The following is a 22,251-nucleotide window of genomic DNA, read 5'->3' as shown; positions in this document are numbered from 1 at the left end:
TAGGGAAAAGGGGATAAAGAGATATTCAAAGAACACAGAGAAAAAGAGCATGAAAACTTAAGAGTTATTAAAAACAAAGATGAAGAGATTATAAAAAGAACTGCACGACCCTTGTGTTTGTACGATATGACCTCTGACCTTGATACCCCCAAATCAATCTGGGGTCTGTTGCAATTCTAAAAAAAGACAGAAGTCTAACAAACAATAAAAAAACCTTACACCTGTGATACGTACATTTACACAAATATTCATTTAAAAAAATTGAGTCAAAATAGTGAAAAGATATTGAATTTTAGCAAAGAAACTACAAGGGGAAGACTGGACAGTAGAGGTAGACCAAAAGCCTCGGTCTCTGTTATGTTGGTTGTTCCGCTGAACTCCATTGGCTCCACTTAACAAATACAGAGACCGAAGTTCTAGCTTGATTTGTACAGGGACTCAATTAAGCGACTCAATGGCCATATGTTTATGTATTAAGTTCGGATAAAACAGGGAAGTGAAGTTGCGCGACAGCCAAAGTAAGTCACTGTTATTTCCCCTTTTAAGTTTATTTTTCCTTGTTTTGGTGCATTTCAGGCTAAAACAGAATAATAATCTGTATTTTGGTAGTTCTTTTTAAATATATTTTTATAAAATAAAGACAAAAATCGATGAGCCCCGTCAGGGGGATTTTGCTTTGTAAACCCCCTAATGGTGGCTGCACGATAGCGAGCCGTCTGTGTATGAGGAGAAATTTACAAAAAAATTACAAATGTTAAAAAATGCTCAGGAAGAGTGCCCTACAGCGTTGAGTAAGTAGACCTTTGCGTATCGTGATTTTGGGTTGTGTACATGACATATGAGGGAAATGGTGGGGGGGTGAAGGAATAGACAATTTTTACATTATTTTTCTTCAAAATCTTTTCCCTAAAATTAGTGATGGATATAGGTTTCTCGGAAAGAAAATGTGGAATGATCCACATGCACCGCCATTGTGCCCTCTCCAAATCTCCTCTTTTCCCCATATATTTATACACAGCCGCATGCTCGTGTGCGAAGGTTAATACTCAACGCTTTTGGGCGCCCTTCCCCATGAGCGAAATCAAGCGTTTAAAGAAATTGCAAGTGTCCGGTCTTCCCCTTCTGACTTTTATTTTAGGCACTTCACAGAACAGCATCAAAATGCAGCCATTCTTATCAAAATCCTAAAATTGTTTGTCTGTGAATGGGTACACAGACATGGGACATAATATTTTGGTTAATTTGATACTGGCAGCATTTTTATTTCAATGAAGATCATATCTATCTTTCTTTTTTCTATTAAAATTTTAAATATCTAATTTTAAAAATATTCTTGACACAATATCGACTGAAAATTTTGTGGAATTTCAAAGAAATACATTTTTCTCAAGGTCAAGTTAATATTTTATGTGCGCACTGCGCAGACAGCCCCTCCCCCTTTTTTTTAGTTTAACACACTCGGTGACAAGACACTTGTTAATAATACCCGCTGTCGTTGAAGAGTGGATTTAGTTACCAAAACTTGTGCAGTTGTGGGGGTTTCGATTAATCAAGTTACTGTCTACAATTTACAAACAAAAAACCACAATCTTCAGTACAGGACTACAGAGTCTATCAATAAGGCCTATATTATAGGAAACTTATTTTTATTGCATGCTTTGTACCAGACGTGCTGCCGTGGCTGTCTGCATCATCTCAGCGGTTCTTTGCAGTACCATCTCCCCAGGAGCTCCAGGGAACATGGAAGTGATGTCTGCCGATATTATGTCTTTATGACGAAACTCGGTAACGAAGTACCGGTACTTTTCCCTCTCCGTTTTCGTCATATTCTCCAATTCTTCCAACGGAATTCGCCTCGCCATTTGATATGTTTAAGCTTCAATTCAAATCACGCACATCAATGTAAATGAAAGTTCAAGTCTGATGGGTTTTTTTTTTTTTAAAGAAACACCAAACACGAGACGATCAGCTCAACAACCCGATAGTACAGGCGCGGCGCGACGCAGCTAGCGGCTGGGGGTCATCGTCCACGTCAACATATGCGCTTGATATGGCACGGGCGGGACCGTAAACTTACGAATCGCTGGTGAGTAGCTCTTTGCATCAAGAGTGAGGTTTCACGAAGGAGCTCTTCAGCGGGTCTCCCAGAAGAAAATGCCATCATACCAGGAGGGCTCAGGTGGAAATTCAACTCAGCTTGTTCAGATGTAAAATAGCCATGTTTCTGAAGTTCAACTTTAGACATTTGCCCCAAAGCGTCAAGAGAAAGTCGTTTTGACTCCATTTCTATTCTGTTACTAGTATCGGTTCGTGGCATTTTCGCGAATTCGGTGTATGTACGTTCGATTACAGTGGTACCAACTTTGGTACCAAAGATCGAAAATGAATGCACCGTATATAACCTTGAGTTTGGCCCGCGGAGTTTGGACGCGGGCTATATTTACTGGAATACCGGTAACGGCGACTTTTACAAGCAAACGACTTGACCGACGACCCTGGAACAGTGGAAGATCGAATTTGTTTTGACAATGTAGGACTGTTTTATTTTGACACTGGCTCTCCTATATAATTATCACTTATTTTGCAGGGGCCGCGGAACCGTGGGGGATGGGGGGGGGGGCTTCAGCCCCCCCCCACTTTTTTCCAAAACCGTGTACAAAAACGTAAAATGGAGAGGGGGGGGGGGGCTGGGCCTGCTGGGTGGCTAATTCAGCCCTCACCCAGCTAAAAAAAAAAAAAAAAAAAACGTAGACAAAAACGTGAAAATTACCATTGTGATTGTGATTTTTTTTGCATAGTTAGCCCCCCCCCCCTCTTTTCAAACCCAGAAGGTAAAACCAGTAAGACCAGTAAGAATTTGTACTGGTTTCCAGTAGAATTTTACTGGTTTCCAGTATATTTTTACGGGACCAGTTGATTTTTAACTGGACCAGTAAAAATCAACTGGAGACCAGTTCAAACAATTGCATTCCAGTTGAAGCAAAGTAGTAATACCAGTTAAATTGTTTTTCATCAAACTGGTGTTACTGGTCCAATAAATAATGACTTTAATTCAAGTCAGATCATTTGACGAATTATGGAAAATGAATCTTGCAATTCAGAGAAAGTTATTATCGTTATCGATTGTTATCATTCTTCTTATAATTATCATAATTATTAATTTTATGATTATTATGATCATTGTTGTTATCATTCTTATTACTGTTATCATTGTTATTGATATTGTAATTATTATTGTTAATATCATAATTATCAAGTATTAACATTATCATTAAAATAATTATTTCCTTGAATTATGATTAAGAGTAAGATATATTCCTATGATATAGTCAACTGGTCTAAAGTAATTCATTGTTTGAAATTGAACTGGTCAAGACCAGTAATTCTGATGATGCTGATCACGTGGTTTACCTCATTTGCATATTTCCTGTTTTTAAAATAAAAATCAGGATTTAGAATGGAATATCCTTGCAATGGCACTCATTGTTGTTTAAAAACTTTCTAAATAAGTGTGTGAACTAATTCACAATGAAAATGTGTAATTTCATATATCACATTTAAAATAACAGCAGAAAGATTAATTTACTAACCATCTTTTCCATCACATCTCACTGACCATGGTATATAACAACCCAAATGCATGTAATAAATTGATCCAGTAAGACCAGTACGAGGACCAGTTCGACCAGTAAAAGGACCAGTCAGACCAGTAGAAAATACCAGTAAAGACCAGCTTTTGGATGTTCTTAAGAATTGCGCATTCAAAAGAATTTGCTCAGTCAAAATCCATGAAAATTTCATCAAATTTCACAAGAGATTTAATAATTGTATCGTTAAGATGGAGAATCTATTTATAGTGCTCATTGTTTGCTCTTTTAGCTAGTCAAACAGCACTGTCAGTTCTTGAAAATGGCGTAGAAGATAACAAAAAGCCAATCTAAAAAATTGGAAATTTCAATAAACTAGAAAAGTACAATAAATGCTGTACTTTATTCGAAATCCATGCCATTTTCACCGAACTTTGCAAAGTTGTAGAGGAAGGTATACCTAAAAGGTGCAAACATTAAAAAATATGGGTTCATGTGCTTGTTTTCAAACTATCAGCACTTTTATAAGAGCAATTGTGCTTTTTAAAACACCAAAAACGCGCCATTTGCTTTGTATCTATGTGAAGAAAAATTCAAAACTATGAGGCGCCGAATGTACCATTATTATATAGAACAATTATTTGTTATATAATCATTATTTATTAAATAATAACTATTATTTATATATAATTTACATTTTATTTGTAAATAACTACTATTATATAAAATATCATTTCTAATTATTTATATATAATTCCAAGTAATACTTCATTATTTGTAAATAATAATAGTTCGACATTCCATTATTTATAAATAATGATTATTTGTTTTTCATTATTTATAAATAATGATTATTTGTTTTTCATTATTTATAAATAATGATTATTTGTTTTTCATTATTTATAAATAATGATTATTTGTTTTTCATTATTTATAAATAATGATTATTTGTTTTTCATTATTTATAAATAATGATTATTTGTTTTTCATTATTTACAAATAATGATTATTTGTTTTTCATTATTTATAAATAATGATTATTTGTTTTTCATTATTTATAAATAATTTGTTGAGTTTTCCATTATTTATAAATAATGATTATTTGTTAAATAATGAAAACGTCTACTTCATTATTTATAAATAATTTTTTCGAGTGCACCATTATTCTCATTATTTATAAATAATCATAATTTAATGTTCGAGTTTTCCATTATTTATAAATAAAGATTATTTGTTAAATAATGAAATATCTACTTCATTATTTATAAATAATAATTTTGTTTCAATATCCCATTATTTATAAATAATCATTATTTATAAACAATTTTTACAGTTTGCCATTATATACAAATAATCATTATTTATATACAAATAACCATTATTTATTGAATAATGCCATTATTTATTAAATAATGGAAAACTCGCTATAACATGCAAATGTGGGACCGCCCATGATATGAATATTCATGATGCGATTTCCTTTTTCGTGATTTTTCTTCACAAATTTTTGTCCATTTCCTCTTCATAATGACATTTCTTGAAGCAATTTTCTAGAGATATGGTCTGATTGTAATATTCTTCATTTTCTATATAACTTCGTCTTCGTAGAAATATCAAAAAGTGTAATTTTATACGATTTTTCCTACAGTTCACAATCCCCATAGGCGCGCGTGTACGGTAGGGACAACCGGTGAATCGACGGAGTGCTCTTCATCGAAATACTACATTGGTTGGTCCCCGGAAGTGGCGGGCGGAATTTAGCCCGAATCCTCGATGGAAGTCGATCAAGTGCACGTGCACATGAGCTGAGAGAGTGAAATATCAGTGTACTTGTACAGGCCCTTCTACTTTTTATAAATATTTCTTGTTGCTTTTTTTGTTAAGTTAATTTTTCCTGGTGTAGAGATAAGTTTCAGTTCTAATAATGCACTTCAAATACATTTTGGAGTGTCTGTTTGAGGCGTTTGGGGCGATTTCACCCTGGCCCCAAAATGCTCGCAACGACAATACGGGGGCATGATGACCCCTAAATTTTTAAAAACTTATTTTTCTATTGAAAATTATCACAAAATTCACCAAAAGTGTGCACGAAAGCTTTCGTATTTCACTTTTAAAACTCCGAAAAGTGCCCAAATGACAAGCTTGGTCGCTTCGCTGTGTCGCTTTCAACTTGAGAACGTTTACGCGTCTGCTCCCCCCCCCCCCTCCTCCGAAAGAAATTCTGTATACGGCCATGCTCTAAAGAGCCTGGCACATTGATTTATGTATACTTTCATTTTCATTATTTTTATCTCATTATCAACATGGCCTTACGCAGAATTTTTTCCAGGGGGGCCGGGGCCGGAGCATGACGCGCGTAAACTTTCTCAAAAAAATCTTGAAAGCGAGACAGCCACGGGACCAAGCCCAAATGACAAGCTTTGTCGCTTCGCTGTCTCGCTTTCAACTTGAGAACGTTTACACGCGTCTGCCCCCACCCCCCGAAAGAAATTCTGTGAACAGCCACGCTCAAAAGAGCATATGGCACATTGATTTATATGTACTTTTCATTTTCATTATTTTTATCACATTATCATCATGGCCTTACACAGAATTTTTACCGGGGGGGGGGGGGGGGGGCAGCTAGGACGCGCGTAAAGTTTCTCAAAAAAATCTTGAAAGCGAGACAGCGACGCGACCAAGCTCAAATGACAAGCTTGGTCGCTTCGCTTTCTCAAGATTTTTATGAGAAAGTTTACGCGCGTCCTGCTCCCCCCACCCCCCCCCCCCCCCGGAAAAAATTCTGCGTAAGGCCATGATGATAATGAGATAAAAATAATGAAAATGAAGTATACATAAATCAATGTGCCAGGCTCTTTAGAGCATGGCCGTATACAGAATTTCTTTCGGAGGAGGGGGGGGGGGGGGGAAGCAGACGCGTAAACGTTCTCAATGAGTTGAAAGCGACACAGCGAAGCGACCAAGCTTGTCATTTGGGCACTTTTTGGAGTTTTAAAAGTGAAATACGAAGGCTTTCGTGCACACTTTTGGTGAATTTTGTGATAATTTTCAATAGAAAAATAAGTTTTTAAAAAATTAGGGGTCATCGCGATCATGCCCCCGTATTGTCGTTGCGAGCATTTTGGGGCCAGGGTGAAATCGCCCCAAACGCCTCAAACAGACACTCCAAAATGTATTTGAAGTGCATTATTAGAACTGAAACTTATTTCTACACCAGGAAAAATTAACTTAACAAAAAAAGCAACAAGAAATATTTATAAAAAGTAGAAGGGCCTGTACAAGTACACTGATATTTCACTCTCTCAGCTCATATGCACTTGATCGACTTCCATCGAGGATTCGGGCTAAATTCCGCCCGCCACTTCCGGGGACCAACCAACGTAGTATTTCGATGAAGAGCACTCCGTCGATTCACCGGTTGTCCCTACCGTACACGCGCGCCTATGGGGATTGTGAACTGTAGGAAAAATCGTATAAAATTACACTTTTTGATATTTCTACGAAGACGAAGTTATATAGAAAATGAAGAATATTACAATCAGACCATATCCCTAGAAAATTGCTTCAAGAAATGTCATTATGAAGAGGAAATGGACAAAAATTTGTGAAGAAAAATCACGAAAAAGGAAATCGCATCATGAATATTCATATCATGGGCGGTCCCACATTTGCATGTTATAGCGAGTTTTCCATTATTTAATAAATAATGGCATTATTTAATAAATAATGGCATTATTTAATAAATAATGGTTATTTGTATATAAATAATGATTATTTGTATATAATGGCAAACTGTAAAAATTGTTTATAAATAATGATTATTTATAAATAATGGGATATTGAAACAAAATTATTATTTATAAATAATGAAGTAGATATTTCATTATTTAACAAATAATCTTTATTTATAAATAATGGAAAACTCGAACATTAAATAATGATTATTTATAAATAATGAAGTAGACGTTTTCATTATTTAACAAATAATCATTATTTATAAATAATGGAAAACTCAACAAATTATTTATAAATAATGAAAAACAAATAATCATTTATAAATAATGAAAAACAAATAATCATTATTTGTAAATAATGAAAAACAAATAATCATTATTTATAAATAATGAAAAACAAATAATCATTATTTATAAATAATGAAAAACAAATAATCATTATTTATAAATAATGAAAAACAAATAATCATTATTTATAAATAATGAAAAACAAATAATCATTATTTATAAATAATGAAAAACAAATAATCATTATTTATAAATAATGGAATGTCGAACTATTATTATTTACAAATAATGAAGTATTACTTGGAATTATATATAAATAATTAGAAATGATATTTTATATAATAGTAGTTATTTACAAATAAAATGTAAATTATATATAAATAATAGTTATTATTTAATAAATAATGATTATATAACAAATAATTGTTCTATATAATATTGGTACATTCGGCGCCTCATACAAAACCACTCTACCATTATTTTATATTCAAACTCGGGGTCATATTCGTCATACTTTGCAGCGCTGCAGAGTAAAGTATTTTGAAATTGTAGAGGTATCTAAAAAAATGGTCCATGGAATATTCCAGCTTTTTAGCTTCATAAGAAAGCGCATCGAATCTGCAGTGCAGATAATGAGAAAATTCAGCTCATACCTAATAACAGCTAATATTAATCACCTGTTCATCCATTGTGACGTCAACGTGCACTGTGTAAAATATGCGCAGATCATAATGCGCACAAACATAACTGTGGACGTTTAATTAGTTCCCTTTATAAAAATTCCCAGTGGGGTCCTCAATATATAGAACTACGAAGGAAACTCTTACTATTTACGAAAAATCAGGAGTTAATTCCAGAAATCAATAATAGGCGGAGCAAAAAAAAGAGAAAGAAAAGAAGGGGAAAGAGCTAGAGGAGAAAAAAGGAGGGAAACGAGTGAATAATATAAGATGAGGGGAATTAAGGACTTGGACAAAAAATTGAAAATCTTTCATGTCACTATGTCAAATTTTTGCTCGCGCTTCGCGCTCGCATTGCCTTTTAGGTGATTTATATCTTGCTCAAAATGGAGCTTAAAATATCAAATTTGAAGTCAATATACAAAACACATTTCAGCTCGAAAATGAAACTTTCATTATTTTGTTTGATTTACAAATTCATTTTTAAAAATTAAGTGCTTTGTAAAAATGTATGTTTTCTAGTCTGAATATTAACATTTTCTGCTCGCGCTGCGCGCTCACAAAATTTGATTTGTCAGGTACCTATTATTTTCCTGAATTCCATAAAGTTCTCATAGTATCCCTATTCAGGTCAGAGTAACAAAACGTATCAGGATAGTATAGCCGGCTTTACGCTGGAAGTTTAATTGGTGCATTATGTAGGCCTATATCTCAATATTATTTCTATAACAAACTACTTAAAATCTCCATTTCATGACAGTTTATCAAAAATTTCGGCTCGCGATTTGCGCTCGCATTGATTCTTGAAAATATATTAACTCATGCATCTTATTCATAATTACAAAAGTGCTTTATGTCCAGTTTTCAGGCTTTAATATTGACAGATTCCATGCACGCTCTCATTAGGCTTATTAGATTAATAAATTGATTTAATAATCAAATAGTCCCTTTTCAGAATGGAATATCGACAATTTTCATCTCGCGCTTAGGAAGAGAAATAGGAAGATCATCATTTTCATAATCATGATGACATAATTGTTCTTAGAATGTCCCGGTCCTATGTCAAACTTAAAGTAATAATAATGAAACGTATCAGCTCTTTTTAACTGTGAATCATATCCAGCTCGCAATTTTTCTACAAAGATCGGAATATCAAATATTTTAAGCTCGCGCTTCGCGCTAGCTTTATTTATTTTCATGATAAAAAAGGTATAGAATGCCCAGATTCTAGGTCGAAATCATAGGTCGAAATCTGAAATACGCGCGCGCATGTTTATTCAGATACGCAGCGTGTTCTTTATCTAATCATTCAGTTTCAGATCACAATATTAAAAAAATTCTGCTCGTGCTTTGCGCTCTCATTATAAATGAAGGTAGATTTCCCAATATCTCATCCTTTTCATGATTTACAAAACATGAATAGAGTGTCCCATTTTCAGGTGTAATTCTCGAATTTTTCAGCTCGCGCTTCGCGCTCTCATCGATTGTTTAGTTATACACTTTTCTTTTCACGATTACAAAAAGTGCTTAATTAGAATTTCAATTCTTGCAGGTAGAAATGTCAAAAAATTTCAGCTCACGCTTTGCGCTCGCTCATTGATTGTTGAAATATGCAACGTCTTCATGGCTAACTGCAAGCAGCCGTTAAAATCAGCCGTTTTATCAGAATGATCATATAACTTATATAAAATTTTCTATTTGGTTGGATGCACATTTCGTTTAGGATCACAAAAATTGCCCAGAATGTTTGAATTTTACATGAAAAAAAAAAAAAAAAAAGCTCGCGCTTTGCGCTCGCACTATTTAAATAAGGCTTATTATAAGATTATTAGAATAAAGCTTAGAACTTTCTATTAGGACTACCCCTTCAAACAAACAAAAATCAACTTCGAGCAGCCGATCGGGGGAATGTAGCTGAACCCCCCCCCTATTGGCGAAGGCAGGATCCGCTTCTGAATAAGATATAGAGATGATCGATATAGAATTAATAATAATATAATAATGATATTGATAATAATAATAATTAAAAGGAGTTGGAGGAGCAGGAGGAAAGGAAGAACTAAAATAAGAGGAAGACATTTAGAGAAGGAGAACAGAAAGGGAAGAAGACGAAGAAGGAAAAGAAAATAGACATATCGATAAAAATGTTCAATCATTAACATCAACAACATAATGAATGACAGGGAAGAGAAATTATGAACATGTCTGTATACACGCTAAATCAACCATTCATAACTATATTTCATTTGCATCTTAGCTTCTAATTCTAATAATGACAAAAAATTCTTTTCACTTTCCAAGGAAATTTATTTGATCTTCAAGTAATCTAGTTCATAACCAAAAACCTTATAATATATAACAGTGCAATAAAGGTCATGAAGCTTTGACCAGTTGACTCTCAAGTTAAAGTGAAAGATAGGTCATTGGGAAGAGAATTCCAATGTTTTGTAGCATATGAGTAATACCAACCCTTTCTGGTATAGCTGAAGTTGAAATGGCTGTTCCTTGTCAATTCGCCACGAAACAATTTGACGAGAAAACCGGGTTTTTACTTTCAAAGGGGGGGGGGGTCACACTTTTGTTTTAACTGAATTTTTATATTACAAATTTTGACTGTGCTTCTCAAAAGGGGGGCACGGGCGGCTTTGTATATATCCTATTCCTGAATTCCAACGAACAGTGTTAGGAATATTATATTTTTAGGTCAGTATATAAGGCAATATCAATTATTTTCAGCGCTTTGCACTTGCATTAAAGGGAGGTACTTCGATCGGACTAAATATAATGATTTGAGCAGATATAGAAAACTCATACAAAAATAACACTAGAAAAATTATCAAAATCGGACAAGGAATAATGAAGTTATGCCAGTTTTCAAAGATTAATTTAAAATTTTAAAATCCAGCTTTTGCCAATAGGGGGGGGGGGGGTTCATCTATATGTTCTGGTAATCAAGAACATCATCGGTATATCTCTCTCAATATTTTATGCGAACGCGAAGTGCGAGCTGACAATTTTTGAATTTCCGACCCAAAACTGGACATTCAAAGCACTTTTTGTAACCGTGAACAGGATGGGTATCTATCTAAATAATTGATGCGAGCACGAAGCGTGAGTTTAAAATTTTTGATATTTCTGACCTAAAACTTGGACATTCTGAGCATAAGTGATCATGAACAGGATAGGCACCTAACTAAGCATTTGATGCGAGCAAACATGAGTTTGGAGCCCCCGGACAAACATCAAATTGGCGCCCCAAAGGTCGAATATTATAATTTGGCACCCCCTCCCGAGGTTGAACATCAATTCGGCACCCGTATGCCGAACATCAATTCGGCGCCCCTAAGTCGAACATCCATTCGGTGCCCCTAAGTCGAACATCAATTCGGCGCCCCTAAGTCGAACATCAATTCCGCGCTCCCCTGTGTCGAACATTAATTCGGTTGCCCCCTAGGTTGAACATCAATTCGGCGCCCCCTATGTCGAATATCAATTTGCCCCCCCCCCCCAGGTAAACATCAATTCGGCGCCCCTAAGTCGAACATCCATTCGGTGCCCCTAAGTCAAACATCAATTCGGCTCCTCTAAGTCGAACATCAATTCGGCGCTCCCCTGTGTCGAACATTAAGTCGGTTGCTCCCTAGGTTGAACATAAATTCGGTGCTCCCAAAATTATGTCGAACACCAATTTGGCGCCCCTAGGTTTAACATCAATTCGGTGCCCCCAAGGTTGAACAACAATTCGGCGCCCCCTATGTCAAATATCAATTCAGCTCCCCTATACGTCGAACATCAATTCGGCGCCCCTATAAGTCGAACATCAATATTCGGCGCCCCCCTATGTCGAACATCAATTCGGCGCCCCTAAGTAAAACATCAATTCGGCGCCCCCCCCCCTATGTCGAACATCGATTCGGCGCTCTAAGTTGGACATCAATTTGGCGCCCCCTAGATCGAACATCAATTCGGCGCCCTCTTCCATCTTCTTTTTTTTTTTCCTTCTCTCTTTCTTTCCCACCTTGTTTTCCCTCTCTTGTTTTCTTCTTCTTTTTAGTGCCCCCTTTTTCTTTTTCGCCTAACCGGGGGGGGGGGGCGGGCGGGCCCCCTAGGGCCCCAAAAATACACGTATGCTATATGTATGCTATACAGGGTGTTTCTAAAAAAAGGTAACCGAAGTTCTGAAAGGTCAGCTATATCAAGAATTCATGATTCATTCTTGTGATTTCTATTTTACGTGATTTAGTAACTCATCAACTTTCATTTGACACCTTGCTTGGGTCACCATTGTCACTGGTCATAGCGTTATGATCCTTCGAAGAAAATAAATAGAATAAAATTCACAGAGCAAAATGCTGAAAATTTCATCAAAATCGGATAACAAATAACGAAGTTATCGAATTTTAAAGTTTATCAATATTTTGTGAAAACAGTTATGTGCACATCGTCATGAATATTCAATCGGTGGGCTGATGATGTCACATCCCCACTTTCCTTTTTCTTAAGTTATTTCATGAAATCATAAATGTTTCATTTGTCATACATTTGTAAATGATGTGTCTCCATTATGATGAAATAAGTTGCTGCAGTAAATAACTATTGCACTTAACAGGTGTCAATCCTATTGTTTTAGTTCTTGTTAGAAAAAAAAAACCCTTTTCGTGTGAATCTAACTTCGAGACATTTCTGACATTGCATCCAGTAAATATTATCTTGTACTTTTCCTTTGCTTTTCTTCCCCCCTTTTTCTATGTTTGTTCTTCTGGGGGCCATTGCCGAACCGCCAGTGCTATGCGGGTGGGTTCCGGGGCAGAGCCCCCGCGGAACCTCTTGATAGCAAAGCTGTTACAGATTGACGCTATTTTTAAGGGTATCAAAAACACCGATTTAAGAAAAAGGTGGTTTTGAAAGACTGGTCAATGGTCAATCGCGGGGTCAAACTTCAAGGGTCATTGTATTTAGGGTATGTTTTTTCTCCAAAGTCCTATTTAAGACTAACCAAACGTTTTTAGGGTATGTTTTTTGCCCAAGATTTTTCCCCGGGGCTTTTTCCTCCTCGTTTCTGAAAAGTGTTAGGGCCCGGGACAAAACTTGTTTAGGCCAGGGTCATATTCTGGCGACAACTTGTTTAGGGGCCAAAATGTGTAAATGAAGCCCGCGAAAAAAAAGTTGTTTAGGGGGTTATATTGCACACAGAGAAAAACTCGTTTAGGAGGTGTTTGGAAATAATTTGGTCATGCATGTGTACAGCAATTTATTTGACTCCCCCCCGGGAAAGAAAATTATAATTATTTGATAGATTATTACATTATATTCAGCAAATTACATATTTCATTGTTTTCCATTCATTTCATTACGTTGCCTCCTAGTTTATTTCCCCTTCGGTGTGGAACCAAGACCCCCCCCCCCTGATTGAACGTAAAGCTTAATATAGGGAGGGGCCAAATATATGCGGGGCAAACAAATCGTTTTACCCCCCCAAAAAAAATTCGGATGTGCAAAAATAAAACAAGATTGTAATGTTACACAGAAATCGGCAAGCGAGATTGAGATACACAACTTGTTCTTTATTTAAAATCGTGCTCAAAATGTCCGCTTTCAGATTGAAATATAAACAATTTCAGCTCGCGCTTCGTGCTCGCATCATTTCTTTAGAAAAAAACCCTCATGATTTTCATGTTTAAATAGGCGAATAGAATGTCCCGTATTCAGTACTAAACCTCCCGCTTCGATTTGCAATAATCTTTTGTTGGATATATTAAAAACGTCCATTAAACTGTCATTTTTTCAGATCGAAATATCTTCTTATATAGGTGACGTACCTTCCTCTGCGACATCGCAAATGTTAGTGGTAAAAATGACATGGGTTTTGAATAAAGAGCAGCATGTATTGTACTTCTCAAATTCATTATAGAAATTTCATTTTTTAAATGTTTATGTTATCTTTCACACCAATTTTAAGAATTGACGGTGCTACAACTTAAAAGAGCAAACAAATAGCAATATAAATGGATTCCCCATCTGAAGTATACAATTGTAAGCTATATACTGTGAAATTTTATGAAATTTGATGGACTCTGACTAAGTAATCGAGGTTTAAACTCAACGTATAGTGAGGTCCGAAAATGCCAAATTATTTTGAATACGCATTTCTTAACAATTGGGTGAACTTTGAAGCTTGATAGCCAAAATTCAAGCACATGGACCCATGTTAATTTTTGCACATTTGGAATAGTCAGGTGCTAAATGAACTAGGTGCAAAATTTGGAGAAAATGACATTGATTTCACTTTATTCTTCCTTCTCTTCTCTACGATTCCTGCTTAATTTGAATTTGAATTAGTGGGGTCCATATGGGGTCTGATCTGTTGGCGTGGCGTTTCAACGCTAGTCTGTAAGCACATACTCATATTTGACACTTCAACAAATAGCAGGTCTAGTGTGAAGACTAGACTCCAAATACTGTCTGTGTCCTTAGAGAAAGTCGCAGTACATAGTGACTCGAGTCTCACTACTCGATTCTGCATTATTTATGCAGTATGCGAAAACCAAAGGTCTAAGCAGCTTGCAGACTATATTTATGTGGAACTTGTGAAAATACTTTTGTAATCCAATGCACAATGTAATCGTCAAATCACGACGCATTGAGAAATGTACACTTAATGTTTATATGTTTTTTTATTTGAATAAATAATTTCGTGATCTGCGTCCGAACGGAAAGCTGAAAAAAAACTTTTAGGGGTAATCCCCAGATTTATTGCGCATGCGTATTCAGTATCTTTCCTGTTTACCGAGCTCGAGCTAAACTTAAGAGCATGCGTGCTCTCTGCTCTGCTATTGCTCTGTGCTCTTGACACCCTGACTGCTTTCCAGAGACTTTAAGAAGACATAATTATGGTAATTATCATCAAATTATATTACAGAGTGAATGGGGGTATTATTCACTGAAAATACCGGTCAATTAATCATATGTAATCCTGGACGTATACCCCGTTAAATTGAATTGAGCTGAGCCGAAGCCGAGGAGCCAACACTAAAAAACAGCAACTAGCATTAGCAACACTACGAGTACAGTTAAGTTGGAACGAACGAGTGACGACATGTCGGCGTCATGACGCGTAGTATTGCGCAATAAATGGAACTGGAAGTAAACAAGTGAAGTTCTGTAATGATGCAGTCTTGCTGTACTCCGCCAATTTTACTGAACAATTGGAAGTGATATTGCCTCTACACTGATAGTGAAAATCACTGTATATTGCTAGATCTTTACATCCAGATCCAGAAGGATATTATAAGTTTTTTAACAAATCTAACACAATTGCAATGTCGACTAAGAAATTTGTGTGGGCTGAGCTGCAAAGTTAAGCCGCTAGTATGATGTACCGGTACATGCATTCACATTTGCAGCAGCAGCATGTGCGGTGACTGCTGTCTTCAGTGTCTGTAGACTGTACTCTGCTAATCAAATCTGGGGAGAGCAATGTACTTTTCCAAGATCTATCTCAACACCTTAATGTTGTAGCCATGGATAACGATACTGGACCAGGAGAGATCAGGATTAATAGCTTTGTCTTTCTTGATTTGGAAACAAGTCATCTCGAGAAAGGTGACCGGCCAACAATAATTGAAATGAGTCTGTTTGCAGTCCACCGGACAGGACTTCTCCACCCAGATGTCCTCGCGTCAGTAAATCGTGCCAAAAGACAAGATACGACGTACGATCTGTCGAAGGTGCTATTTCCAAGAGTCGTTGACAAGTTGACTCTCTGCTTGGACCCGCGAAAGCAGACGAGCGCTCAGTCGTTTTGCCTCACCAAATTAGACAACCTTAATCTTTGCGAGAGCAAGAAGATGGCCCTCGATAAAGATGTGATCTCCATGCTGAACATCTTCTTGAGACGACAAGAGGGACCAATCTGCCTGGTTGCTCACAATGGAAACAGATTCGACTTCCCCATGTTGAGGACGGAACTCTCTCGTGTGACTGCGAACGAACCCTTTGAAGATTTTCTCTGTGCAGACTCATTGGATGGCTTCAGGGATAACTTTGCTTCAGAGGTCAAGCAGGTGGAGGATCCAGGCTTCCTGAAACGAAAGAATCCAGAGCGTGAAGGTTCAAATCTTCCAGCAAAACGAGGGACAGATATGTCCGACACCATCCCCACCATCCATACATCAAGCAATGCTGCGTTCCCTTCATCAGATCATGCTGCTGTTGCTGATAATGGTGATGATAAAGTGAACGACCGCAGTACTTCTGATAACACACCGGATCGGACCCTCGCCAAACGCCCCTCCCCTCCCCCGCCCCCAAGGAAAATCTCGTACTCCCTCATCAATATATTCAAGAGAACTTTTGGAAGGGAACCACCAATTTCTCATTCTGCGGAAGATGATGTCGCATCCTTAATCAAGGTTCTTCAACCGAGAATGGAGGAGTTTGTGAAATGGGCTGATGTACGTGCCGTGCAATACAAAAATATTGACTACTATTACAAGCCCCTCAAGCCCAGACGTAAATTGTTTGATGATTGATTGCCACATGTACATGTATTTTTTACTGCGTCTGTCTCTTTTATCGTTTCTCGGTTGGAGATCATGTCATCTGGATCTTACCAAATTTACAGTCAATCACTTTCTAATATTAAGTGCTAGACAGTTATCACACGCTCATCACATGACATACTACACATGTAGGCCTTGCCGCCCAAGTCACTTGTTAATTGTATTCATGAATAAATTATATGAGATTGATGTGCGAGGACTTAAATGCATAACAGCATTGGAAGCAACTAGGGACCCTGTAAGTGTAAGGTGTAGTGTAATAATTGGAGAACAAATTTCTATGATTGCATTCAGTGGAAAATCAAGAGTTCACTCATTGCTAAAAGATTGGTGATTTGGGCAAACAACAACAAAAAACATTTATTTTGACTACTGATGCACCATGTAAATGTGAACCGGAATAAAGATGTGTTATATATTTTTTCTGTTTAGAATGTATATATTGACATGCAGCTGATATTAGAAAATATTACAATTTAGAAAAAAATATATTGTTGTTCTAAATGTATATAAAGCCATTGATAAATTTCAGTGGAAAGTTAGTTTAGATACATTCTCTTGGAATACAAGTAATGAATATATCATGGAACTATTAAACTATTGTGTATTCTTGATGCTCATTTAAAGATAAACACTGGCAGTAGTAACGACAGAAAATGTTCACAAAATTGAACAAAAACTATAAATAAATAAATTAGGTAAAGCAAATGTAGATAAACTATACTTCCTTAAGATCTTGCCAGAGTTACCACTGGAAATCATGTAAATGTTATATATTATCATGTAGATTACATGTCATCTTAAAGGGATGGTCCAGGCTGAAAGTATTTATAACTTAAGGACGTTCCACAGTTATGTTTGTGCGCATTATGATCTGCGCATAGTTTACAACCTGCGCGCTGACGTCACAATGGATGAACAGGTGATTAATTAGCTGCGGGTATGTTCTGATTTTTCTCATCTTCTGCACTTTAACTGCAGATCCGATGCGTTCTTTTATGAAGCTAAAAAATTGAATTATTCCATGGACCATTCAAAAAAAGATTCTCTACAATTTCAAAATACTTTACTCTGCAGTGCTGCCAAGAATCACAAATATTACCCCGAGTTTGAATAAATGGTAGAGTGGTTTTGATTTTTTCTTCACATAGATACAAAGCATTCGGCGCATTAATGGTGTTTTAAAAAGCACATTTGCTCTAATAAAAATACTGATAGTTTAAAAACAAGCACATGAACCCCTATTTTTTAATGTTTGTTCCTCTTAGGTATACCTTTCGCTACAACTCTACAAATTTTGGTGAAAATGACATGGATTTTGAATAAAGTGCAGCATTTATTGTACTTTTGTAGTTTGTTACTGAAATATCACATTTTTTAGATTGGGATTTTGTTATCTTTTACGCCATTTTTAAGAACTGACAGTGCTGTTAAACTTAAAATTGCAAACAAATAGCACTATAAATATATTCTCCATTCTAACGATACAATTATCAACTCTCTTGCGAAATTTGATGACTTTTTCATGTATTTTGACTGAGTAATACAGGTTTAAACTCATTGTAGTAATCTTGGGCGGTCTAAAAATGCCAAATTCTTTTGAATGCGCAATTCTTAAGAACATCAATATGGACCTATGTTAATTTTTGCATATTTCGAATATTGAGGTTCTAAAGTATCTATGTGCAAAGTTTGGTGAAAATGACATGGATTTCACTTTAACTGTGGAACGTCCTTAATAGAGTAGAATTCACTGAGCAAAATGCCAAAAATTTCATCAAAATTGGATAACAAATAACAAAGTTATTGAATTTTAAAGTCTAGCAATATTTTGTGAAAACAGTCGTCATGAATATTCATTAGGTGGGCTGATGATGTCACATCCCCACTTGTTCTTTTTATTTTATTATATGAAATTAGGTTTATTCAAATGTTTTCCTCTAAGAACTAGAAAAATTGGATTGACAACTGATTTACATGTAGTGCATTAGATATTTATTGCTGCAACTTATTTCATTATAAGGGAGACATATTATTCACACAAGTATGAAATAATGAAAAAAAATATGATTTTATGTAATAACATAAGAAAACGGAAAGTGGGGATGTGACATCATCAGCCCACCTAATGAATATTCATGACGACTGTTTTCACAAAATATTGCTTAACTTTAAACTTCAATAACTTTATTATTTGTAATCCGATTTTGATGAAATTTTCGGCATTTTGCTCAGTGAATTCTACTTTATGTATTAAGATATAAATATTTCCAGCAAGGACTATCCCTTTAAAGGAGAATCCAACCAGATAAGAAAAACAGAATGTAGAAAACTTGTAAGAAATCGTACAAGGCATAAGAAAGTAATTCCAAATTGGCATTTTGGTATTTTGACAGGTGTAGGGATAATTTTCCCATCTATAGGCTGTGTGCATGTACTTATGGCATCACCAATTTGAACTCTCCATAGGTACATGTATAGTCACAATTTGAATTTATGCAGCTTTTTTTTTCATTCACAGTATTGTTAAAAAAATATATAATAATGTTTTTCTCTGAGAACAACTTTCCATCTGGTTTGGATTCCACTTTAATGACAAAGTAGGCCTTATAGTCATTCATATCTCTTGTTGTGTTATACATTTAATATACAATAATCTATGAATTTTGTATTGAAATCTATATTTTAGAGAGGTTTTCGTATAATAAACTATCATGGCAGTATATCTGATCTGAAGTCTTAAATACATGTACAAAACTGATGTGCCAGTATGTAGTAGATGAGGATGGTGTTGAAACTGTGTGATGATGATTGACAGAGAATAATTTTCCTGGTATCACATTGCAATTTGCTCCATATTTTTTTTAAGGATTGAAACACAAAATTTTCGTATGTTTAGCATGGACTGTACAGAACATGAATGAAAGCTTTTCTTTCACAAGAAATGCTAATCAAATTAGCAACAAGAAAAATAACTCCCTGATTGATTTTGTTGGAGATGGGAATGTGTCATGGGCCCCGTCTTACACAGAGTCACGATTGATCCAATCAATCGTAACTCTATGGAAATCCATCTGTGCAAGGAGGAAAGCTCCTTCTTCTGTGTCATAATTTTTTCTACAGGAAATTTGCAAAATGTCCTTGTAAACAAAGGAGAATGCACCAAATTCTCAAGAAATCAATAGATTTATGAATATACACCATACATGTATCTAGAAAAATGTCAACAAACGTGTATTTTATATGTTGACTTTGCTGGCTTTCCATAGTTGCGATTAATTGGATCAATCATAACTCTTTGTAAGACAGGTCCCAGTAGTCTCATGATGTGGTGATGATGATTGCAATGATGACAGTGATCAAGCCATTAATGATTTTGGTTGTAATGATGATGATGATTAATTTGCTGTGCAAATCCTTCATTGAGGCATGGAACTGTAGGTCCATGATTAAGGAAAGCGGTCTGAATATACATGTACAGCCTAATGAAGGTCCCAGGCATTGAAATTGAGACGGCAAGTTTTTTTTTGGTGCTAGTCTTATGTGAAGACCCATTTGTTGATAAAAGTTTCAATCAGGGTCTGTGCCTGTGGTGGCTTGTCCAGTGACAAAAATTTCTAGAATAGTTTTGATGACAGTAACTAGTACTGGTATTAAGTGATGTTGATGAAGGTGATGATGTGAATTGTTTTGATGGTGATGATGATAAGGAGAATGATTTTGATGATGTGAATGATTTTGATGATGTGAATGATTTTGATGATGTAAATGATTGTGATGATGATAACGTGAATGGTTTTGATGGTGATGATGATGAAGATGATAATGGTGATGATGATACTATCCTTGGCTTGTGATGTTGGGATTCTTGACATTTTTGTCCAATTTCATGACAAATGGAATTATCATTGGTCACATGACAGGGTTTACACCAAACATCTGAAATCAGAACAGCTTCATAATCAAGGTCTCAAAAGTACATATTTTAATAAAAACACATATTTCATGTTTCACTTTCACAAGATATTTGATCATATTGACTTGCATTTTACACTTTTAGTTTACATCCTTCACACCACAACTGTTAATACATGTATTTATAAACCCCACAAAAAAGTTTGGAAATCTGTGTTTAGCCATTAATTTCTCCCAACTCCCAATTTTACACAATGCATATTTTACATCATTCAAAAGATCATTTAATTCTCTTTCAAATGATACCATGTTTGTTATGATCATGCCATCACGAAAAGAGCAGGATTCAAAAGTGTTGGATAAGGTCTGAATTGAAAAGCTGCAAAACGAGCAAAATAAGTTTGGAAATCTGAGTTTGGCCATTAATTTCTCCCAACTCCCAATTTAAAACAATGCATATTTGATATCATTCAAAAGATCATTTAATTTTCTTTAAAATGGTACCATGCTTGTTATGATCACGCCATCATGAAAAGAGCAGTATTCAAAAGTGTTGGAAGGGGCCTTGAAAAGCTGCAAAACGAGCAGAAGTAGTCATGAAGGGTCAATACTCAATACAGAACATGATTCTTTTATCTGTGTCAATAGAGATGAAAATCCATTCAAATCAAGCCCCTGCTTATGGACAGTAGTGATGGTTCTGTGAGATAACATGGTTTGAGACTTTGAGTCGTGGTTTGAAATACCCATGCATGTTTGTTTCTTTGTTATGTGTTTGCTTGTGCAGAGGTGTGTTTGATTCCCGGGGGGGGGGGGGGGGGGCACTTACATTAACAAGTGGATACCATGCGCGACCAAAAAAAACCATAAAAAGGATGTCTTTTTCAAGATAGGGCACGTTACGTACGTAACGTAATAAGGGTGTCAAAAACACTAAAATAATGAAAAAAGGGTATCTCTTTCGCTAGGAAAGCTACGTGTTTAGGGTCAAATTTGCGAGGGTATAAAAATCAAGACTAAAATGTTTTATAAAGGATGTACTTTTTGCTCCAGGAGTCAACACTACGTGTTTAGAGTTTGTGCGAGTTGGGCTGTTCTAAACCCAATGATGTAGGTAAAGGTAAAACCGACGTCCGTGACATACCGCTGTACTTGTTTAGGGGTTCAATTCAGGGAATACTTGCCAATAGTATCGTTTTGTTTCCAATACTTGTTAAGGGTAGGGTTTCACACGCCAATACTTGTTAAGGGGTGCAATTTCAGAATATGTGTTTAGGGTGCTTTTTGAGATCTCATGGTCGCGCATGGTATCCACTCGTGAATGGAAGTGCCCCCCCCCCCCCCGGGTTTGATTCCATGTTAATGTTAAGGTGCATGAAAACAATTAAAAGAAACCGCTGAGAAACTCAGTGACTTTCAATATTGTCATTTTGCAACTTTTGAATTTTGACCTTGCCCCACATTTCTAAGCAATGCACCTCCATGT

General features: G+C 35.8%; 1 protein-coding gene across 2 annotated transcripts; it reads left to right on the top strand.

Moving 5' to 3' along the window:
* Positions 1-15,089: 15,089 nt before the first annotated feature.
* LOC129277127 (three prime repair exonuclease 2-like) lies at positions 15,090-19,594 on the top strand. 2 transcript variants are annotated; one of them, XM_064110416.1, is made up of 2 exons: positions 15,090-18,692; positions 18,971-19,594. In XM_064110416.1, exon 1 carries the CDS (start codon positions 15,810-15,812, stop codon positions 16,818-16,820), a length of 1,011 nt encoding a protein of 336 aa, XP_063966486.1. In that variant the 5' UTR covers positions 15,090-15,809; the 3' UTR covers positions 16,821-18,692; positions 18,971-19,594. The 2 variants fall into 2 exon arrangements, with proteins under 2 accessions (XP_063966486.1, XP_063966485.1); XM_064110415.1 differs by having other exon boundaries at positions 15,090-18,713.
* Positions 19,595-22,251: the final 2,657 nt, after the last annotated feature.

This window comes from Lytechinus pictus, chromosome 15 (assembly GCF_037042905.1).
Source record: "Lytechinus pictus isolate F3 Inbred chromosome 15, Lp3.0, whole genome shotgun sequence".
Taxonomy (NCBI): Eukaryota; Metazoa; Echinodermata; class Echinoidea; order Temnopleuroida; family Toxopneustidae; genus Lytechinus; species Lytechinus pictus.
The sequence above is the reverse complement of the archived record's forward strand: the minus strand, read 5'-3'. Positions and strand labels throughout refer to the sequence as shown.